This window comes from Halyomorpha halys, unplaced genomic scaffold, assembly GCF_000696795.3.
Source record: "Halyomorpha halys isolate HHAL.00 unplaced genomic scaffold, Hhal_1.1 Scaffold468.1, whole genome shotgun sequence".
NCBI classification, from domain to species: domain Eukaryota; kingdom Metazoa; phylum Arthropoda; class Insecta; order Hemiptera; family Pentatomidae; genus Halyomorpha; species Halyomorpha halys.
In genome coordinates, this window is record NW_027114236.1 from 358,926 (window position 1) to 381,957 (window position 23,032).

General features: G+C 34.4%; 1 protein-coding gene across 1 annotated transcript in view; it reads right to left on the bottom strand.

Annotated features, from left to right (window-relative positions):
• Window positions 1–9,261: 9,261 nt before the first annotated feature.
• Window positions 9,262–23,032, bottom strand: part of LOC106683124 (oxidative stress-induced growth inhibitor 1) — a 47,773-nt gene continuing 34,002 nt past the window's right edge. Inside the window, exons 6-12 of the mRNA XM_067051456.1 lie at window positions 22,636–22,690; window positions 21,224–21,291; window positions 20,811–20,938; window positions 19,358–19,509; window positions 15,537–15,749; window positions 10,651–10,784; window positions 9,262–9,402 (exon numbers count right to left, since the gene is read on the bottom strand). Of these exons, the coding sequence (XP_066907557.1) occupies window positions 9,330–9,402; window positions 10,651–10,784; window positions 15,537–15,749; window positions 19,358–19,509; window positions 20,811–20,938; window positions 21,224–21,291; window positions 22,636–22,690 (823 nt within the window). The 3' untranslated portion in view covers window positions 9,262–9,329. The remainder of the gene's footprint in view (window positions 9,403–10,650; window positions 10,785–15,536; window positions 15,750–19,357; window positions 19,510–20,810; window positions 20,939–21,223; window positions 21,292–22,635; window positions 22,691–23,032) is intronic.

Here is a 23,032-nt window from a genome sequence, read left to right on the forward strand (position 1 = left end):
AGTGTATATGAAACATACTACATATTTACTTATTGTATTATTTTGTACAGTTGTAAATTATAATAAATAAATAATTAAAAAAAAAAAAAAAAAATTTAAATCTATACCGCTACAGCCCATGAAGGGTTACAGCGTTAGTAACAGCGGGGTTAGTAACAGTACTACTTTGTAAAGAAGTACTGTTACTAGACTAACGGTTGTGCAAGGAGTTGATTTGGTCACAATCACGCTCGATCGCCAGATTTTTACGTAATACGCAGGAGACAATAGGAGTTGACTCACGGCTACAGTGTGACAGAAAACAATTTTCTGCTCAGCCGGATTCGAACTCGGGTCCTTAGAGTTAGTAGCCACGCGCTTTACCCCGTGGCCACCGCGCTCCCTTTCTTCTTCTTAGTACCAGTATATTTCTTACTATGTAGGTTTTCTTCTGATTCAAATATCTTATTGTCTTGATCCTCGGCTCCGGACTGTTCTTTCAGTTCTATTTGTTCTTTAGATAAATTTCCATCAGAAGGTGAAATAGTTGATTCTTCACTTAAATATGTTCTATTCGATAGGTGATTTCTGCTACACCGATGTTTCATTGACTTCTTTCATTCCTGTTTTTGGTTTCAGGTACATAAGTAGCTTAAGCCTTCACATTCGAATTAACCTTCAAGTTCACTACCTCTCAGATCTTTTTCCAGCTATCTCGGTTTTATTCTTTACAATTTTCACTTTGTCTTTAGAAAAAGTTATGTATCCACCGTTCTGTGTTATTTTATCCAAATACAACAAATTTTTGCTGAGATCAGGTATGTACATCACATCTTTCAATTGACACTTGTCACTTTTTATACAACCAACCATTTTAGCTGTCATGAATGCACAGTTTTTAGCAAGATCTACCTGAGCATTAATAGGTTGTGCTTGCGACAATACTCTTAAGTTGTTGGTCATATGTGGAACCTGAATCTAAGACCCATTCAGTTGATTGTTTACTACATTTTTCAGTAAAGAAAGAAACTGCTGATCTTTTTGTTAAAGTAAGATGTAAAAATTCATTTTTATTTTATAGATGTTGATCTGTGGAAAACTGTGAATATATCGATTGTGCCGGCTTGCAACGGTTTTATAACAGTAGTCGGAAGGTTGTCATCAAGCTTAGTGTGTGTGTTGTTGTTTCTCACTACAGTAACTAATAAAACAATAATAAAAGTAAAAGCATTTTATTTGTGTCCACCACCCCCGCGGTTCAACAGGTTATGATATTTTTGGTGGGGAATGAAGAGCACCATTTAAGACACCATAGCTAACTAACGGTTTGTAACAGTAATTCGGTAGTTGTCAAGGCTTTGCTGTGAACTTGTGTTGTTTGTTCTCACTACATTAAGAACGTTTTATGTTATTTAACTGTAACTAATAAAACAGTAAAAACTTTATTTGTGTCCACCAACCACGCGTCCAACAGATTATGGGCCCAGGCAGTTCGTGAAGTTAAAATTTGTTGGGAGACGGCTAAAAAAGTTCGGTAGTGTTTGTTAGTATTCAAATACTTCGTAAAGTAAAAACATTTAAATGAAACCAGTAATATAAAATGGATCTCTACAGCTTTAATGAAATATATCAGATTGTAAATATATCTCTTTCCAATTAAACTAAAGATTGATGGCTAAGGAATGACGTTGCTTAAGTTATACTCAGGAAACAGGCATTCCAGTTGCGTTTAAGACGAATGTCAAAAGAAATAGGAGAACTACTTCTGACAAGAGGAAATGTTTTTCTTGCACTAAAGAGGACATGTGAGTAAATAATGCCTAACCAAGAAAAAACCGGGTGGTGTATGTAGTAAAACAAACCACCTAGAGAAGGACTGTTTCCTCCGTAAAAACAAAAGATCAGCAGTTTCTTTCTTTACTGAAAAATGTAGTAATAAATCAACTGAATGGATCTTAGATTCAGGTTCCACGAGACATATGACCAACAATGTAAGTTTATTGTCGCAGGCACAGCCTATTGATGCTGAGGTAGATCTGGCTAAAAACTGTGCATCTATGACAACCAAAATGGTTGGTTGTGTAAAAAGTGATAAGTGTCAACTAAAAGATGTGATGTACATACCAGATCTCAGTAAAAATTTGTTATCTGTGGATAAAATAACACAGAACGGTGGATACGTGACTTTTTCTAAAGACAAAGAGAAAATTATAAGAAATGATACTGTAATAGTTGGGAAAAGATTTTTTGTAGTCAACTTAAAGGTTTAAGCAAATGTGAAGGCTCATGCCGTATTTCAATTTCAGGCGATTTTATCATAAATATTGCTCTATCTTAAAGTCTCCTCTTCCCGTTTTAAGCTAATATTTCAAAAGTGATATAGGGCCGTCGCTCTCCGGGGTTTAACGGGGCGGGTCCGGCGGTGAAGGATTGCCTTTTTTTGAAAAAAAATGAAAAGGCAGTAGAAGAGGATAATGAAAATTTACTTAAAGAAGAAAGAGAACTGGAAGGACAAGCTGATACAGGAGACCGATACAATTTGAGATTTGAAACGGAAGAAAATCTACAGATAAAAGAGCTATCCTAGCAGACTTTAAGGATAAATAAGATGCACAGATGATTCTAGAGACAAGGAAAAGACTGAAATTCTGCAAGTAATGGCTAAAAAACACCAAGACATCAAGAAGAAACAGAAAGAGAAACCTGGTGAGATTAAAGAAAAGTTACAAAACGTAACTGCTTTAAATGGTAAATCAAAAAGATGAAGAATACCCTACATTAAATTCAGATGAAGATAATTGGGACATTGATGAAAAAATCTGGATTGCGAAGCAGAAAATTTAGAAGGAAAAAGTAAGAATGTTGATTGGGAAGCAGATAATTTAGGAAAAAGTAAGAAATATACTGGTACTAAGAAGAAGAAACCAAGGAAGAAAAAGGGATTCAGTGTTTCAACGAATACAGTTAAACTTTATGTTGATTAAAAGGTTAAAAAATTATAACTTAAAAGTTTTGTATTGTTTTTTCTGTACACAAAACTAATATTAAAATTCAAAAATTATTTTGTTAATGTATGTTAAATATTGTAAAATTTAAATTCTGCTAATCCTGTTTTTGTAAGAAATATTATGTAAAAGTAAATTTGATAAAAAATTTAATATTTAAGATGGTATGTTAAAGTGAGTTGTAAAAATTCATTTTTACTGTATTCACGTTGCTCTATGGCAAACTGTGAATAGGTTTTATAACAGTAGTCAGAAAGTTGCTATCAAGCTTAGTGTGTGTTTTGTTGGTTTTCAGCACAGTGAAAACCACACGGTTTTTTCTTGGTTGGGCCGTCTTTACTCACATGTCCTCTTTAGAACAAGAAAAACATTTCCCCTTGTCAGAAGTAGTCCTCCTATTTCTTTTTACATTCGTGTTTAACGCAACTGGAATGTTTGTTTCCTCAGTATAATTTAAGGAACCTCTTTCCTCAGCCACCAATCTGTTAGTTTAATTGGAAAGAGTTTTTATATCGGAGCCTGTGCTTTTCCAAGCACTTACAAAATATTTATACTGCTCTGGAAGTGTTGTTATTACTTTGGAAATGATCATATAATCTGGTATATCATTGTCCAATGATTTTAATCTAAATACCAAATTTTCGATAGAACTTATGTGGTTTAAATTTAAATCATAAAAAATAGGTCGTCTTAAATTTAAAATCAAAGAATTCTAGCAAAAGGTCAAACTTTTGCTGAGAAACATTTCTCTCATAGATATTATTATTGTATGTTATATATTATATTATTGATAACGTTTCTCACATATTTTGGAATATATTTGACTTGCAGTAGTACAAGTCAAAATATGAGTCAATGCTCTCTGATTTACTGTGGTTTGAATTAACCTTTGGGTTTTAGCATCATTTTGCATATAGGCTCAAAATCTTCAGAAACAATCTCAGAAAACCTGTTGCTTTCTTAGAATATGTTTACCTTGAATTTCCACATTTGGAAGTTCTCAGGTCCTGTCAGCTGCTAAATTCGATTTTTTTCATTGAAGCTGTTGAGATCCATTTTATATTACTGTCTGCAATTAAATGTTTTTACTTTACGAAGTATTTGAACATAAACAAACACTACCAAACTTTTTTTACTGTCTCACTACAAATTTTAATTATGTCAACTGCCTGGCCCATAATCTGTTGGACGCATGGTTGGTGGACACAAATAAAATATTTTTACTGTTTTATTAGTTACAGTTAAATAACATAAAACGTTCTTAATGTAGTGAGAACAAATAACACAAATTCACTGCAAAGCCTTGACAACCACCGAAGTACTGTTACAAACCGTTAGATATGGTGTCTTAAATGGTGCTCTTCATTCCTCACCAAAAATATCGTCGGTCCAACGCCTGTACAATTTCATTAAGCCCCCTATGATTCGTATTGCCCTGGTGATAGGCGAACGTCACCTCTTTTTGGCGTAATGGTTCCCGGAGAGTCTCCAGCATCATCATACACTGTATAAATGTGCTGTCTATACCTATTCTCCCCGCCCAACAAAGACGCTGAACCTTCTCCCAAAGAACTGCATTGCCAATATATAAGTAGTGGGTCTGTCCCCTCTTCCATTGTCGTGAGTCTACTTGCAGTGCCGAAGACAAAGACCCAGATGTGTCTACCCTGTTCTTGGAGTCGTATTCTTCTTCTCTCAATTTCCACTCTCTTAGGAACTGTCTCCCACTTCCAGATAGTTCACCTTGCTCATCCTCGATTACATTAATCATTACCACTCTTGAAAGCTAATCTGCAATGGCGTTGTCCTTCCCGGGCATATACGCAATGTCCATGTTGTACTGGCTGAGGATCTCATTCCATCTGGTGATCCATGCAGATGTCTCCTTCAGTTTACCAACCCACTACAACGGTCTATGGTTGGTTTGCACCCAAAAATATATGGCCGGAAGTGTTCCACACCCTACACGATTCCCTGGAACTCGCGTTCCAGGGCACTGTATCAGGACTCTGCATCGGTGAGACGTCAGTTCGCATACGCTATGGGTCGCTCTCCCTCTTCGAACTCCCGCAGTAACACCGCCACGAGAGCGTATACCCTTGCATCGTCGTGAGGTCAAATTTCTTCTTGAAATCAGGGAGTGCCAGGACCGGTTCCCTCTATAGCCTCTCTGCACTTCCGGAAGTTGTTCTCCATCTGAGATGTTATGTTTATTGTATTCTCTTTCTTCAGTAGATTTTTAATGGGTACAAGATATTCTGCCATGTTGGGTATGAACCTTCCTTAATTGTTTAGCGCTCCTAGCAATGGTCACACTCCTTTCACGTCTTTGGGTACCGCCATCCTTTGCAGGGCAGACAACTTCTGTATGTCTGGTCTCACACCGTCTGTGGAGATAGTGTCTCCCCAAAAAATTAATCCAGTTCTACCCCAACACAGACTTCTGTTAGGATAACTTTGGGCCGAATTCCCTCATGCGCTGACACACACTCCTTAGATGGTCTACATGGTCCTCTTCCGATTCACTGAACACCAGTAAGTCTTCCATGTATACCTGGCAAACTGCCTCGTCCAGTCCTTTTAGGAACTTATCCATCAGCCTCTGGAAAGTCACGGGTGTGTTCTTAGGACCAAATGGCATCCTTATAAATTCATAATGACCACGTTCGAAGGTGAAACCAGTCTTATGCTGGTCCCTGTGATGCATCTTAATTTGATGGTACCACGCTTTTAAATAAAGCGTGCTGAAAATTTGATATACAGATATTCTATCTGGGTCTACCCAGGCTCTTCTACTTCCATTTGGGCCTCCACTTCTCTAGCGCTTGTATCTATGAGATCTTGAGCAATTTCCACAAACGAGCGCTCTCTCGGAAATCCCACCTTCTTCCCCAGCTCTTGTGCCAACTGTATCTTAAGTACCATGGATAGGAATTGCATCCGACCCTGTACCTGGATTGTTTCCATCCTTTCGCTGAGTTTATCTGCAATTCTGTTATAGTGTGCCAGTAGTCCCGTGGCATACTCCCCATTAGACTGTTTCGGTCTCTTTGTCTCCCTCAATCTGATTGAGTATACTCCTCTTCATTCCGCAGACGACCACTGCATTTAATGATGAGATGCGCTCCATAACTCCGTAGAATTAGAACCACAATTGGAGAGCTGTCAACACTGCTTCCGACGACCTGCCCTGCACCTGGTGCGCCATTGCTGTCTTACTAAAGAGATTCATTTATATCCTCTTCATTGTACAAGTGACCTGTAGATCACTGAGTGATGCATCTGCAGTAGGTATCATCTCTTGTCTTCCTTTTGGTGGGTGTCTGTCATTTTTCTTGCATAGACAAAGTTCGTAGTTTCCTGCAACTTCCGTGATTATCTTCTTTATCCTCCACCAAAAGTACCTTCTCTTTATCGCTTGTAGGGTCTCAAGGATTCTGCAGTGATTTGTTGATGATATGCTATGTTCACTTCTCCCTGGCATTTGTCCTCCTGAAGGGTTTTCACCATCAGTTTACATCAGAAGAATGTCCTATCCATACCTATTTGTTCACCACACCATAGCCGCTTGATCCTGTCCCAGACGACACCATTACTCACTTAAAGGTGATGTTTTTTTTTTCAGGTTACAACCAAATCATCGTGATTTTTGCTTCTCTCATACTTCTTACACTCTCGGTTCTCCTCGCCCGGTTTAACCAAATAACTGAAAAAATTAAGGAAACACTAAATGTCGAGGAGACCAATGGGAGAAGGGGATTCATATCTATGATTCTCAAAGTTCAGTTGGCCAAAGAGACGAGAAGAAAAGAAGGTCTACCGAGGGATGACAGCTCTGAGGGAGGAAGACCCGCGGAAATTGTGGAGGTGGAAGATATTATCAATGATTAACCCCATCATATCGTCTGGAAGACTAGGACGTTAGGGTTGATGAAAATAGAATATGGGAAGTATAGTAGGAGTTCGGTTACTACCGTCTGGCCAACTCCGGGAGCATGGGAAAATCAAATTTGCCGGGCACTCAAAGATGCTTCAAAGCTGCGGAGAGTACACCATAATTTCATCCGATGTACACTGATGGTAGAGACAGTTAGAGACGTAGAAAGGCAAAAAGAAGTTAACCCCACCTTCGATCAGGGGTCAAAGGGGAGGGGTTTGTAACATTGATAAGGGATTAGAACTGGATGAAGTAATGATCAGGGCGGTTATTCAAGTTTTATATTTTAAGTTATATGCTTGTAGAGTATCTGAAGAATTCATAGTTGTTCTTAAAGTTTATACTGGAATGCTAAATGTAATGAGAGTATGGACATCTCAACGTGTTTCTGAGAATTTTACCAATACAATGGTTTACGAGGGGATACCTTCTCTCACCACTGTTCTTTAAATTGAGGTAGGTGTAGGAGTGGCTGGAATAAATAACTGATATCTATGTAAGCAGATAAATTTATTTTGTGGGCAGAACCCTTCCCTAACAATCCAAGGAATGATCGATAAATTTTCGTGATTATGGTAACACATGAAATTTGACTATTGATCTAAGGAAGTCATAAATATTTATCTTTAGAAAAGGTGATATATTAGTAAGAAATGTGCGGTGGTGAATTGATGTCAATTATAAAGAATATAAATACTTGGGAATTATATGGGTGTTGATGACCTCAAGGTCTAAAGCCCCAGCCAACAACAACTTGGGAATTACTCTGACATTCTAACTTTCAATGAATAAACATTTAGAGGAAAGATTCGCTGCCTCTAAATTAAGTATAAGTATTCATACCTCTTAAACTAATTTTTTAAAAATAAAATACATGTTTTGTCTAAATTCTTTTGTTTTTATTGTTGTCAGCTTAGTTATGCAGCCTTAGTCATGAGTTCAAGGGTTTTGATAAAGTGGAACAATTATTCATAAATTTTGTGAGAAGATTATTATTCCTACCATAGAGCACGCCTTTAAGTTCCATACTTAGAAACAAGTACATATCCACTATTTTTGTTTACCATGTCCATATCACATACATTCAAAAGATATTGCAGTTACATAGTCACTGATTAAGAGCTAGGCTGAGGAGATAATTTAAAAAAATATATTTTGGTGTGGTGAGTTGAGGTTGCTTTGTCAAAGACATACAGAAATTTGATGTTGTAGATAAGTGCATTACTGTATAATTTACAATAGGGATGTAGAGGATATATTCCATTACATTGGTGTCTGTTATTAAATTCAGGGTAATCTGCCTCAGGAATAGTCTTTTTTTTTTTTTTTTATGGCCTGGTCATTTCTGACATACAGAGGGGGGATAATTTTTTCATTTTGTGGGACCACCACAGAAATTAAAGTCTACCTCTCAGGCCAGATTCAAACCGGCACCGGTCAGCAGTCTCGAGCCAGTTTAAGTGTCAACTTAACAAAGATAAATGGGCTACAAAAGGCCCCAGGGAAGGTAGTATTGTCCAAGGAAGTTGTTCATTATAAGAATGTCCAAGACCGGCAAGCATTGCACAATCAAGGCAGTTGACTGAACTTGCTCCCTCACTACCGATGGAATTTATTTATACATAATCTCTGAAAATAAATTTTTTTTCCATAAATTTTAATCAGGTCTAATTAATTAGAACCATGTTCTAATCTAATATGCAAACAAATTATCTTTGGAATGAGTAACAGTAAAACAAACATTTTGTAGATTATGTTATACAACAATGATAAATTAAATTCACCTAGTAAATTATTGGATATCTTATCAATTACTTTTTTTTTTTTTAATTTCATGTTTATTTTTATGGTTACTTTAATTTTATTACCATATTTTTAAAATGTTTTAATGTGAAAATAATGCATTTCTAACCCTGAAACTTGTAATAAATAAGACTACAAATTTAAGTTCCTGCTAGTAATAAGTTTATTTATTATTTATAGTTAGCATTTATTGGTATTTTAATAAAATTATTTGTTTAAAAAGACTGAATTATATTCATTTATACCTTAAATCCTGATGAAGATGTAAGGGAACAGGAAAAAAGTGTAGCTCAAATATCATAGCGGTCCAGGAGGCCAATGATCTATCATATTGCCAAATTAAAGAGTTTCGGATTGGAGGGTTACAACAACTAACATTTAATACTTAATGAGATTTGTTTTAATAATAGAGCCTTAATGCAACAGGACAAGAACCTCATCTAAGGAGCAATGATATCCTTGGAGAAAGGGTTAATCAGAAGGAAACTAGTGGTTAAACCACTTATATTAAAAATATAAAATAAATGAGATAACACATTTTGAAAATATTTTTTTATTTACAATTTAAATTTACAAGTCCTTTTAAATCTTTGGTAAATATAATATCAATGGGCATTAAACATCTTGATGGTATTGACAATATGGGATACAGCAGCCACAGCTCCACCAGGTATGTATCTGCAACAGGAATAATTTATTTAAAATATATAATAAATAAAAGTTTATTTGGTTGATATATTTTTTGTCATTTGTCTAAAAAAAATATTCAAAATTATCCTCCATTAAAACCTTTGTCCAGCATACAAGCTTATTTAAGAAAGCAAAACTACAGGGGAAGATGGTTACTTCAGGAGCAATGATTATACTTGAGTATGTCTCTGTTAGTATACTAAAGATTTAAAGGAATTGGGTTCAGTCTAATTTCATTCTGCACCACACTTCTATCTTTTTCTCATACTACAAGCCACTGTCACAATTAAGGCAGTTTTAAGTCCAAGCTGTAAGGCTAAGACTAGAAATATAAATTATTAGGATTGGCGAGTCTTTGACAAAATTTTAAAAATATTTTCCTCAGTAAATTTATCTGAGACGAATGGAAAAAAATCATTTTTTTTTTTTTAAACTGGTTAAATAGCTGTCATAGATTTTAGGTTGAATACAGTATGTAAAATATTTATACCAAATGTGAGAAATCTTTTTACCACTACAGGCCGCATTATTTTTTTTTATTTCAGTGTCCTTATTTCTATTTGTTTAACCATATATATAAACAAAAGAATTCTTCCCTTGCTCAAAAATAACACAGGTAGAAAAAGGACAAAAATTTAAAAGGATTAATTGAGAAAAAACAAATTTGAAGTTATAATAATACAAAAAATCATTTTAGTGCAACAGATCATTCAGACTCTAGCGGATAAAATGTTCATTCAACAATAATAGAAATTATGAATTGTTAAAAAATTAAAAGTGTGATGCGACACCTTCACCTAGCTACCGCCAACCAGGTCACAAATCATATTGTTTCTATCATTAAGGATAACCTTAAGGCCTTATCAAACACTCCATTTCCATTCCACCAAAATTTATTTTCAAGATACTGTATTTGGTTTGACTGATATAAACGGATAGAATTTAGCCAGAACCCTCAGAATCTGGGACGTATGATTTTCCGGACATTTAGCTTAGATACTTCAAAACAGTTTCTTTCCTCAGAATTATTCTTATCTTGTTTTGCTTAGCCCTGATGAAGGCCTACAAGTTATATACAAATATGATACATTAAAATAGGTTTATTCTTATTTGTATGTTTTTCTTTCCTGATCCCCCCCCTCAATCAACTTCTTAAATTATTTCTACAGTAAACAATACCTCCAACATTAAAAAAAAATATAAAACAGGAAAAAAAGAACTTTTTTAATACATTACCTCACATATATGTCTCCCACAAGGGAACCAATAGCATGCAAACCAATTCCTTTGAACTTGCTAGTTTCATAAGTCCATGGGTCGACAACAACAGGATTCCTCTTTGGATCAATTTCTTTTATCTCTTCATTTCTCTAGAAATAGTATTATTTTCTCATCACTACTAATAATTAACAAATTAAAGTTCAATAAATCCAAAATGACTCTAAGTCACTCTACTACATGATCTCCTTTCCAAATTCCTTTGAGAAGTTCTTGAAAACTTCTGAAACTCACTTGGACACATTGAATGTTTCCATACCACCAAATTATTCCAAGAATTATTAAATACTTGACAAATTATTATTCAATTAATAGCGTTATCAATTATTCTTAGAATAAATAATTCATGAATAACCATTAATAAATAGAACCTAACACTGGTACAGTTCTAAATATCTGTCAAGAATGAAAACACTCATTTAGGTAAATAAAGTAATTAATGTTTAGGTAAGGTCGAGTAACACCTTAAGACCCCTTATCTTGCACTGACACTGGAACAGTATTAAATTTTTATGCTGAGTTCATTAAACATTTTAGCTTATCCCGTATATTTCTTAAGTACCAGCCATGTTGTAATTATGAACTATTTAATGCCTAATATGCGGCAGGCTTAAGATTCTTGTTGCCTATCTGTTATGAGACAGAGGTGCACAAGAAGAAATGTTAAGGAGTACATAAAATTTTTTCAAGATGAGAAGAAACTTCATTGTAGGAAGAGGCAAAAAGAGCATAAAAAGAACTGTGGAAAATAGAAGCCATACACAGATGCAAAGAATTGAGGGAGTTTTTCTGCAGTATTAATAAATTCAGGAAGCCTTTAATCAATGCTAAGACCTCTGGACGAAAGCTGTGGACAAGTTGATGAACCACAAGGTTCCAGGGAATGATGAACTACCAGCAGAACTCTTGTGATGTGAAGGCACCAGTTTGTTTCTGTTGAAGGTTCTTCAAAATCTTTTTAAAACAAGTTGAATATTGCTTGGATAAAGTTACCATATTGAACGAATTATGATGGGTAGGGTATCTGGCCTGCATGGGTGAAGAAGAGTTTCCTAGAAAACATCTGATAGAACATCTCTACAGAATGGGACATAGGCTGACGCTCATACCCTCCTAGGCCTGTATAACTGGATGGTGGCTGCATAGGACCAATATGTTATATTGTTAGAAGTTGGTGCGAGTGTGCATACGCTAGTCAACAAATGAACATATGCTACTTCGTGTCCCACAATACTGTATTTTCCAGTGAACTAAAATAAAAACAGTGTCAGTGTAATAATAAGTGATACTGCTCACATGAGAACTAAAATATAGGTGAGTTGTCGCTTATTTATAACCTTTTAGTGAACAGTGTGCGTTCCTTAATACTAACACCAGCCATAGACTCGTACTAGATAACAGCGCCAGCCTTTGGTCAGTTAGCCACTGGCTGGCATTGAAGCAGGACCGCACTGTCTTTTACGGCTTTAATTACGTATATTAATATGCAAACTAAAATTACCTCTAACTTAACCTCTCTTCTTATTTTTATTTTCTTATCTCGACTCACCATTATGGTATGAAATACTTCCATATGGTGATGTCCAATAAAAATACCACGAAAAGATCCCGAAGCCTGGGTAATACACCCAGAAACTCTCCAGCTAAAAAAAAACAAAAAAAAACAAGAAAATCACTGAGAAACACACCACCTGTGACACCAGGTAGTTCAATTGATGAAGTGAACTCCCAATCTGGGCCTTCTAATCCAAGCACAACCGAGGAATCACCATTTTTCATGCCAAATCCATATGACGTAAATATGGAAATTTACCAATAGACAACATGGAAGCAAACCAGACCCACAGAGAACCCAAGCTACCGCCAATATTTATCAAAAACATCAAAAATTTTCATATTTTTTGCCAACAAATTAATAATGTAGTTAACCCAGGAACATATGTTTGTCAAAGTTGCATCAATGATACAAAATTAATGCCAGATACCGCAGGCACATAAAGGAAAATAATAAAATATTTATCTGAAACAAAATCTGACTACCACACATATCAGCTACGTCAGGAGAGGGCGTTCAGAGTAGTCATCAAACAATTACACCCCTCAACACCACCGGAAGCTATCAAAGAAGAACTTACGGCCATGGGATACGTAGTACAACAAGTAGTTAATGTACTAAAAGATAACAAAGATCCACATAGTGCATCAAACAAAATAGCATTGCCCTTGTTCTTCGTTGACCTCGAACAAACACCTGGAGTTGAAGAAGTTTATAAAGTGAACCGTTTGTATTACACCAGAGTAATAGTTGAAAAACTCTACCCTAAAAGAACAATAGTCCAATGCCACAACTGCCAAGAGTATGGCCACACTAAACATTATTGCCATCACTTACCTAGGTGCATCAAGTGTGGTCAACAACACAAATCCGTAGAATGCAGTAAGCCTAGGCAAACACCTGCTGTGTGTGCACTATGGCATAAAGAAGGGCACCCAGCCAACTACAAGGGGTGCAAGATGTATAAAAATCTAGCATCCAGAAAACAGGCAGGACCCAGACAAGAAGATGCAACCAGACCACCCAGGAGACCCTCAAGAATTGTCAAACCAGGAGTGTCCTTCGCTCAAATGACTGGAGAACCAGAACAGGCAACTCAGGCCCTGCCACAATCGCAACCTACACCCCATTATCCTCAACCTCAATCCCAATATTCTCATGCCTCTGTTCCTCAAACCTCATCCACTTCCCAAAAGCCTAATCATCAGATACCTTGTATCCCCCCTCCTCCTAACGCGACAGATCTCACAAACCTTCTCACCTCTTTCCTATCTGAATTTAGATCCCTTATCACTCCACTCATCTCCTTACTTACAAATCTAGTCTCTAATCTTATTCATCCGCCAAAAAACCCATAAATGGCACCATTTAAGTCTCTTTCGATTCTCCTTTGGAATGCGAATGGTGTTCTAAACCACGTTAACGAACTAACAGCCTTATTACACGACAAAAATATTGACGTAGCTCTAATAACTGAAACTCTACTTACCACCAGACGACTAATGAGCATAAGGATGCTAACTCCTCGTAAATCACCAGGGTATGATCTTTTGACTCCTCAAATCCTTCGCCAACTTCCTCCCAAAGCTATAATATTCCTTACATATCTCTATAATTGTATCCTAAGAACAACCCACTTTCCTATCCTTTGGAAACATTCCATTATAATTCTCTTTCCAAAACCAGAAAAACCTCCTAATAATCCTGCTTCCTATAGACCAATCAGCCTACTTCGAATCCTCTCAAAACTTTTTGAAAAAATCCTTCTTAAACGTATCCTATCCATCGTTGAATCACAGAATTTTCCCGCACATCAATTAGGATTCTGCCCTAGGCACTCCACAGTTCAACAAGGCCTAAGAGTCGTTGATTATATCTCTTCAGCTCTTGGAAAGAAATAATACCGCTCAGGTGCCTTTCTGGACATAGCGCAAGCTTGCGAAATGCACCCATGTGACTTTCACTCTCCGCCGCAGCTACTGTCCACCTGTTACTCTTAATAATATTCCTCTACCCAGATCCGACACAGTGCGATACCTCAGATTCATTTTGGACAAAAGACTCACCTGGAACCAACATACTAGACTTAAAAGACAAGAACTCAACAGACGATTCAGCCAAGTATAACGACTGCTAAGCCGGACCTCTCATCTCTCACTAGAAAACAAACTACTAATTTATAAGACTACACTCCGACCTATCTGGACCTAAGGACTTGAACTTTGGGGAACAGCTAAACCATTGAACATCAAACGTATCTAATCCTTTCAATCCAAAATCCTTAGAACCATGGTTAATGCCCCTATTATGTTTCCAACAGAACACTACACCATGACCTACATATCCCTTTGGTCCTTGACATCATACCAACCAAATTCTCAAAATTCCATATAAACCTTTCCAACCATCCTAATCCTTTTGTTCAAACCTTATCTAGTTCCACCCATCCCTACAGCTTACCTAGAAGGTTGAAACAGCAGTGGCCAAGAGACTTATTAAAATAAAAATGGACAATTGGTGTTCTGGCAATGGTCAGATTCTCCACTCAAGTTGAGTATTTGCGGCTTTAGTGCACTTGCTCACCCTCCACTGACTCACTACCAGTGATGCGGCGAGAGGGATGAGCTGGGATCTTTTGAGCTCTGTTGTTCTATCTATTCCTCACACGTGGGGAATAGAGTGGGCTCAGGGATCCTCAGGTCGATTGTGTAAATATTGTATATTAGAGTGTAAATGTGAGTAGAGACTATATTATTTTATCATTATGTTATTTTTATTTATTTATTTTTCATACAGATAGTTTGATTATGTTCATTTTGTTTATTCTTCTGTTTGTATACATTTTAAGAGTTTTTTTTTTTATTCATTTATTTAATTTAATTTATTTTATTTTAGTATGTATGAGATCATTCATCACTATCACCTATTGCCCACAACTGTGTGGCAGATTGTAATATCTATCAATAAATAAAAAGTATTTATTAAAAAAAAAAGAAGTTGGTGCAGACCTGGATTTGTAACTAGGTTGTACAAAAACCAAACAAACATAATAATAATAAAGAAACACAATTAGTAATTCATAAATCTTAAGAATCATGAGTCAACAGAAACAATAATTTTGAACTGATTATTGTTCCTGCTCCTATTATATATAAGCTAATACTAATAATAACTCTATTGATTAGAGTTTACTATGATTACAGAAATCAATGTATAAGTAACACAGTTTCTCTAAGTTGTAGCTAACGTTTCTGACAAAATACCACAAATAGATTAATATCCTACTTACAGTCAGTTCAAGACCAGATGTAAAGTTGCTCAGGAATGATAAATCGGAATGGCTACCAATGAGTACAGCACAGACATCAAACTCCACTATGATAGGTTTGCTGTGACTGGATGTAGTAATAATTGCATGGTTAGATTCAAGGTCACCAACAGTACTGCCACCATAAGCAAAATAACCTGGATATCCATGATTGTGCTTCATCATTTGACGTACCTATTCCCAAATAATATGACATAAAATTAATTATCTTTTAAGTGACTAAATTTTTATTAGAAATTAAGCAGAACTAGTTAATGTGACAATAAGGGATAAAAAAATTGTTGAACTCTTAAATATTCCATTATAAACTTGAAGAAGTTAAAAGCAAAACTCTGCTTCAAGTTGGCAGAGAAATTCTCAGAAAATTGATTGAACAATATAAACTGGTCAATATAGATTAAATAAGATATTTTAAACCTTAAGCTAGCAGAATCCTTGTTTTGTATCATTGTTGCTATCATAGGCCACACAATAAGCCAGACCAAAAAATAAAATAAAATAAATATAGTCTGATGTTTGGGACTTCATTTCTCAGGAAGCATTTTTCAGTTTGAAGAAAAAAAAAATACACAGATAATAATAATGATAGATATTAGGTGAGGTTGTACGTAAAAAGCCAGAGAATTATATCAGCCAAAAACACTCAGGTCCTCAGAAATGTTGTCTAAAACCACAGACTGACTGTCTTAAGAACATAGTCCACTTCGGATATAGCCAATGAGCCTGTTCTCTGCAAACACAGGCTATTCTTCTGGGAGGCACGAAGAAAAGAGCTCAATTTCTAATAATGAATATACAAGATGAAAAAAATATAAATGTAACACCTTAATTGGATTATCTGAGAAGCAGAATAACCCTTGCCTTAAATCGATTAAATCAAATAGGGGGAACACCTTTGTGAACCTCAAATACATATTGATGATGTACAATGAGCTGCTTTTAGGTAACCTGAGATACACATTCATAGCCTAGAATTGAGACATCTTGTTCTCCCAGAACAGGTAGCTGTAGTACTGAGAATGGCTAAGTGTAATTGGTCGCTATAAGATAAAAAACATTATTTCAAGAGACAAGACTCGGGTCTACAAAAAGTCTCTGAGATAGAGTTGAGGAAGACCCAAGCAAAAAGAGTTCATTTATATGACAGAATGAAATGAAAAATGATTTTTATTCTGAAACCAAGTTCCTTAAGAAAAAACAATTAACATAAATTATTGCTATGAAGCTATGACTTTAAATACTTCTACTTTATAGCTAAAGACTAGTCCTAGCTAAATAATGAGATTGTATATACATTTTAAATTTATTTACAAGATTAGCATTTAAGGAGATAAAGTAACAGTTGAAGGCTGAAGTTACGGAAGAGACATTATGCATAAAAATATACAAGGGATTCCAAAAGGAGGAGGGATAGACAAGAAAGGAAGCAGTTCTATGGTGTAGTTTATAAATATTGATTGGTAGAGTTGTAATGGTAAAGGAAAGCAAGTATATTAGTATATAGGAAGGTTTATTGTTTTTAAGGGATATGAAGAATAAAGCCACTTTTAACTCAGTATCATAGTCAGAAATAGGCTTCCACCAGAGAACCACTATCTTATAAAGTGATGCATAAGATGCTTTAATTTTCCTATAAGTTGAAGTGAATCCTCCATATACCAGGCAACCATAATCCAAGTGGAGGAAAATAAGAGAGACAAGGAACCGATGGGTTTTTAAAGGTTTGCTGGAACGGAACTACTTGTGGGAAATTTCTAGTTATTTTAGATACACGATTATACCAGGAAAGGAGATCACTGAAAATTACTCAGTTTTTAACAGAATCATGGAGTGGCATAGAATTGTTGCTGAGGAAATGTAAAGGATAATAAGGAAGAGTTATGTAAGACGGGTATGGACCAAAGCGGAATTACATGACTTTTACACAGCAACTATAGAAGAAGTAAAAACTGCATAGCAATTAATTGCAATGAGTAAGTAGTTTTCTGCAAAGATTAAATCATTGGAAATACTGAATATACAGATAAATATCCTAAAAATAGATTGAGATGTGGTTGAGAGGATTATATTAAGGTCAATTTACTATACCTGGGTTTCGACAGGGTTCGGTTAAGGGAGGTATTTAAGTAACAATCAATGGCATGATATATTTATAATTTATTTTTCCGAACAAGAGTACTTTATTAGACATACTCACTTACCAAGTTCCCTCTAATGCAATAATATTTCAACAAAATTTCACTTTATTTATATACTTTATGTAACATTAAATATTACAAAAATAAAATGATATATTATAGCATTTCCAAGTCAAATTCAATGCACATTTTGAATGAATATTGTAGTTAACAATTGATAGTTTATCAGGTTCCTTAATATGGAGTTTCCTTAATTCAGTTTTCAGGGGTTATGATTCCATTTCTTGAATTGCATTTTTTATTTCACCAGCACATTTTACATTTATTGTTACTTTTGGAGTTTTCTTGGATATAGGAAACGTTTAGGTTTTCGGGAGTCTGGTTTTGGTTTATAGAATTGAATTTCTGATTGCGTATAAGCATTTTGATTTACTATTACTTTTAGATTATTCTTCGATATTGGGATTATTAGGTTTTATTTTTATGAGGCTTTTATGGAACATGCATATTTCACATAAAAACTATAGTTAAAATTTTTTTCTGGAAGGACATCAAGGAGATATTTGACAAAATATTAAATAACAAGTTCAAAATAAGTGGCATTTGAAACCTTATAAACAAAGACCTTAAAGAAAAAAATGTCAATTATAATAGTAAACTGACACACAGAAACCCTAAAAAACTATTCCCTTATCGAAAAAAAAATCCAAAAGCGGTCAGTAAAAACACAAATAAGTTCTCTCAACTTGTTTGTGTTTTTTTACTGACTGCACCCCCAACCATCTTCTCTTCGGATACAATATTACTTGTTTCTATTTAGATAGATCCTTCAACTGCTCATAATTGTGGACTATCTGACTTTTTAATGATGAACTGTTTATCAAGTCTAATTATCATATTTCTAGAGATGTTTCGGTAACACCAGGGCCCTGTTTCATAATGAAAGCTGATAGTATTAGTTCATAGTACAAGTGTAGAAACTAGTGTGGTAATAATACTAATACTTATTCTTTTGATGATAGGGATGACTATTAGTGATATTACAGGAATTAAAAAATACTAAAGTACAAGTTACTATTGTACAAGTCTGTGTAATTGAATTAAGATAAATCTAAAAGACTAATAGTATTAGTTTGTACTTTATTATGAAACAGGGCCCAGGTTGGAAAGCATTAGGATGAGGTAATCCACCAGAGGATGGATGTGGGAACATCATTAAATTAAAAGGATCAGGGTGCACTGCTGATAGTATGGGCATGTGAAAAAAATGTCAGATGAACTGAGTCCTGAATTGGGGAGGAGACGCGGATAGCCCAGAAAAGGTGAATAGAGGGAGTCCCAAAGGAAAATATTTGGTCGAGGTCTGCTAGAGGCTACTTGGTTAAATTGAAGCGCTTGGAGCTCTGCACTGGTTATTTGAAGCAACCCTTGCTGGAATGTCTATACACTAGCTAACTAGACTATTAATACATGATAAAGTTCCAAAAAATGGGGAAAAGCTAACAAAATATTTTTAAAAAAACCATAAATGGTGCTCGAATATAAATTTATATTGGACTGCCAAAAGAAAAATGTCCTAAATGGAAAAAAAATAATATAACACAAAAATAATCTTCTGAATACACTATATTTTTTTGTACATACCTTATGGTATTCAGGATACATAGATTCCGGTAACATAGAGCCTAGTGTGACATCATCAGCTCTGAAGCTATGAATAACTTGGCAGTTTCTGAAACGTGCAAGGAGCACAGCATCAGCAGCACTAAGACCAGAGCCAATAATTAACACCCGACCTAGTAACAAATAAATGGAAATTCAGAATTAAATGTTAATTATTAAATTTCTATTCAGTATTGAATAGAATTTCCCATACACTTGACAATAACAGCAAAATAATTTAGGGAAATATCAAACATGTTTTTTTTGTAACATTAATTCTTTTTCAAAAGAGTAGGAACTTAACCATGGGATAATAGGATTCTAATCACAAAATTACGGTGAGATTATGACAAGGTTATATCCAGCTAGCAGATACTATGCCATCTTGCCTCCTGTTTTGATTGGAGACTGGTCCTGTCATCCCAAGTTCAAAAAGGGTGTTTTCAGGAAAAATTCATAGTTTTTTAAAAAAAATAAAAGACAACAAAACTCAGTAACTTTTCAATGTAGTGTTAATAGTTGATCACAGATTGATATGAGGAGTAGATGGTGGAGGGTGCGGTCAGCAAAGATTTGTGCCAAATAAAAAAGTTTGGGTTATTTGGTGACCGGAACCCTAATCATCTTCTCCTCTTAGTAACTTTTTCAGCTTTTGTTTATAACTAAAAAAACTAAGAATTTTTTAAAGGTAAATATTCAATACTAAATTAAACAAAACTGTCTACAAATATTACATTTGATTTTCAGCAAAACTAATGTCGCCAGAGCACAATATAAAATCAACCAAAACAACGAATGTTCAAAAGGGAATTGTCAGAAAAAAAGTAAAGAAGTATTTCATAACTATTCTATGTATTTTATGGGCTACTGAATCCAAACTTAAGGTTTGCCACCTCATTAGCAACCAGTTTCGCATCAAAAATAGAAAAAAAACAACAAAACTTAGAAATGTTTAATATTTAACTCGTGCCTAAGGGTTTAATTTCTTCTTTTTCAAGGAATACCCTCAGTTCTTACCATTTCATTATTTACTCATTGAAGACTTTTGGACAATTGTCCATCTTGTCTTCAATGAAAAAATAAAGAAGTGAGGGTATTCCATGAAAAAATTAAATAAAACTTAAAAAATATTTTGCTTATAACTAAAAACCTATGCATTTTTCAAAGACAAAAATTCTATACAAAATTGAACTAGAACAACATGATAAACTTTCCAGTAAAAAGCAAACATACATCACTCATAATATCAACTACTTTAATTGATATACTATTTGAAAGCTGGCAACAATGCTTAATTAAAACATTAATGAATAGAAATAGACAGCTAAAGTGTAAATTAAAAAAAATAATAACTAAGGAATTCACCAATTTAGTATAAGTACCATTTTTATTCTTATAAATTAAAATTAACTAAAAATAGTAAAGATATGCTTACAAGATCGATCTGTAAAATGAGAGAGTCTTTCTTCCAACGAAACTAAGTCATGAACGATATTATGTTCATCTTCACCTTTAACGCCAAGCTTTTTTGGAATACACGAACCAGTTGCCAAGATGCAAAACCTATGAAACAAAAATCACACATCGAGGATTTTTTTTTTATTTATACATGAAAATTTTTATTCATTTATCTCTTTAAATAATTTACACTAAAATATTGGCCGGTTATTATGAAGTATTTCAAGAAATGAGCACATAATAAATTAATTTATTGGTCATTTCATTTTTGTTATCATTAAGGTACTTAACCTAATCAATAGAATTTCTTTTTTACCACTAATCTTTGTAAGCACACATACAAATAAAAAAACAGAAAAAAGTACACAAATTTATGAAATTTGTTACTACCTTGATCTATAGACAATTCTGTTGCCATTTGCATCCTCAGTTGTGACTTCCCAATTAACCTTTGGCATCTAAAATAATAAAATAAACAGCCTCAGTAAAAAATAATTTTACGATTATAAAATTATTTGATGAATTAGTGCTAATGCTTTAAATAACTCATAATTATAGATCCAACCATTATTGGTTTTATAAAATTTACAGATATTTAAAGTTCATATAACATCAATAAGTGAAATATATTCAAATCATAATGGTTTTCCATAAAAAGGAAGGTGGGAAAAATATTACTTACTATTTCTTAAAAGAAATATATTAATAGTGTTTCTATTGGATAATATGAAATATTAAAACTTGAGAATTTAAAATATGGAGGAGAAGGAAAATTGTGGGATTTTAATTTTGAAAAACTGTCATTCAGTATCTCACAATGCTTAAGTGAGACATAACATATAAGTAGTTTAAGATGGGCAGAGCATGTAATTTAAAGCTCCATAATAACAATCTCAACTTCGGACGTCTCTATAAAACCGTAATAAAAATACAATTATCCAGAGCTTGTAGGAGAACAAAATTCTCTAGAAACAGACAAAATAAACGTAATATAACACAGAGCGATATGCAGAAAACCACAAAACAATTGTCCAAGACAGCTGTGGAGAAGGCTGATTAAGGAGGTAAAAGACATAAAAGATCTGTAAAGCCAACAGAAAAAAAAACAAAAAAAAAAACGAGAACATAATTGAATAATTAATCTTAAGGGATCCTAATATAAGGTTTACATTGTTAAATATTTAAGAATGAATTTTTTATTTCCGTATCTTCTATCCATAGTAAAACTTCTATCAGATTGAACCCTGCCACACACTCCAATTCACTTTTGTAACAATATTATTCAGCCAGCCTTTTATTGTTGCCAAACTAGAAATTGGATTGTATAATTTATGTTAGATATAGAGGTAAGGGATGTGAGGGCTGTGCAGGTTGAGGCGTAGGTCCCAGTGTGCTCGGTTCAGAATGTTATGGGTTTGATTTCCACCTGGGGCAGTTGATATTAATTTTTCGGCGGTCCTGAGAAAAGAATCTTGACACTCCCACCTTAGTTATTATGTGGCACCAACTCATGTAGCCACCAGGGGTTGGCAAAAAGGACCGCTAGACCCACTTGCCGGACTTGTTCCCCCCACCAAACACCAATACCTTGATTTGTAGAGTATCAATGACAGTATCCAAATCATTGATCATGAAGTATTAATACTTTGGTAATTATTTACCCAATATAAATGGTGAACAAGCTATAATGTCATATATACTTAGCAGAATTGTTTTAAAATTAAATTTCTGACAAACAGTATTTTTATTATATTGACATGAATACCACATATCTAAAAGGATCAATAAATAAGGTAACTCACTTTTTCAAGATGTTTTACAGATATAACTTTACATTGCTCATAGTATCTCGACAACCTAAAAAAAAAAAAATATTGAGGGATTAGTAATTTAATAATCACCAATATATGTATATATCAGAATACTCAATATATAATTCTGTATATGTATGTGTATATACATCTATATATAAAGTTACAGCCTTAGTCAGCTGTTATTTTATTGTCAGGTGATTGAGTAGATCAGCAGATCAAAGATGTATATATAGAAGTACGGAAAACAATAAAAGTCAGTCTTTGAGTAACAAACGAGTTGGTCATTTCAATCTCCCTTTTCATTCTTTGAGCTCACAAACATTTAACTTTATATATATATTGTAATATGCTCTTTTTGTGTAAATAGCATATTTTGATGTATAAG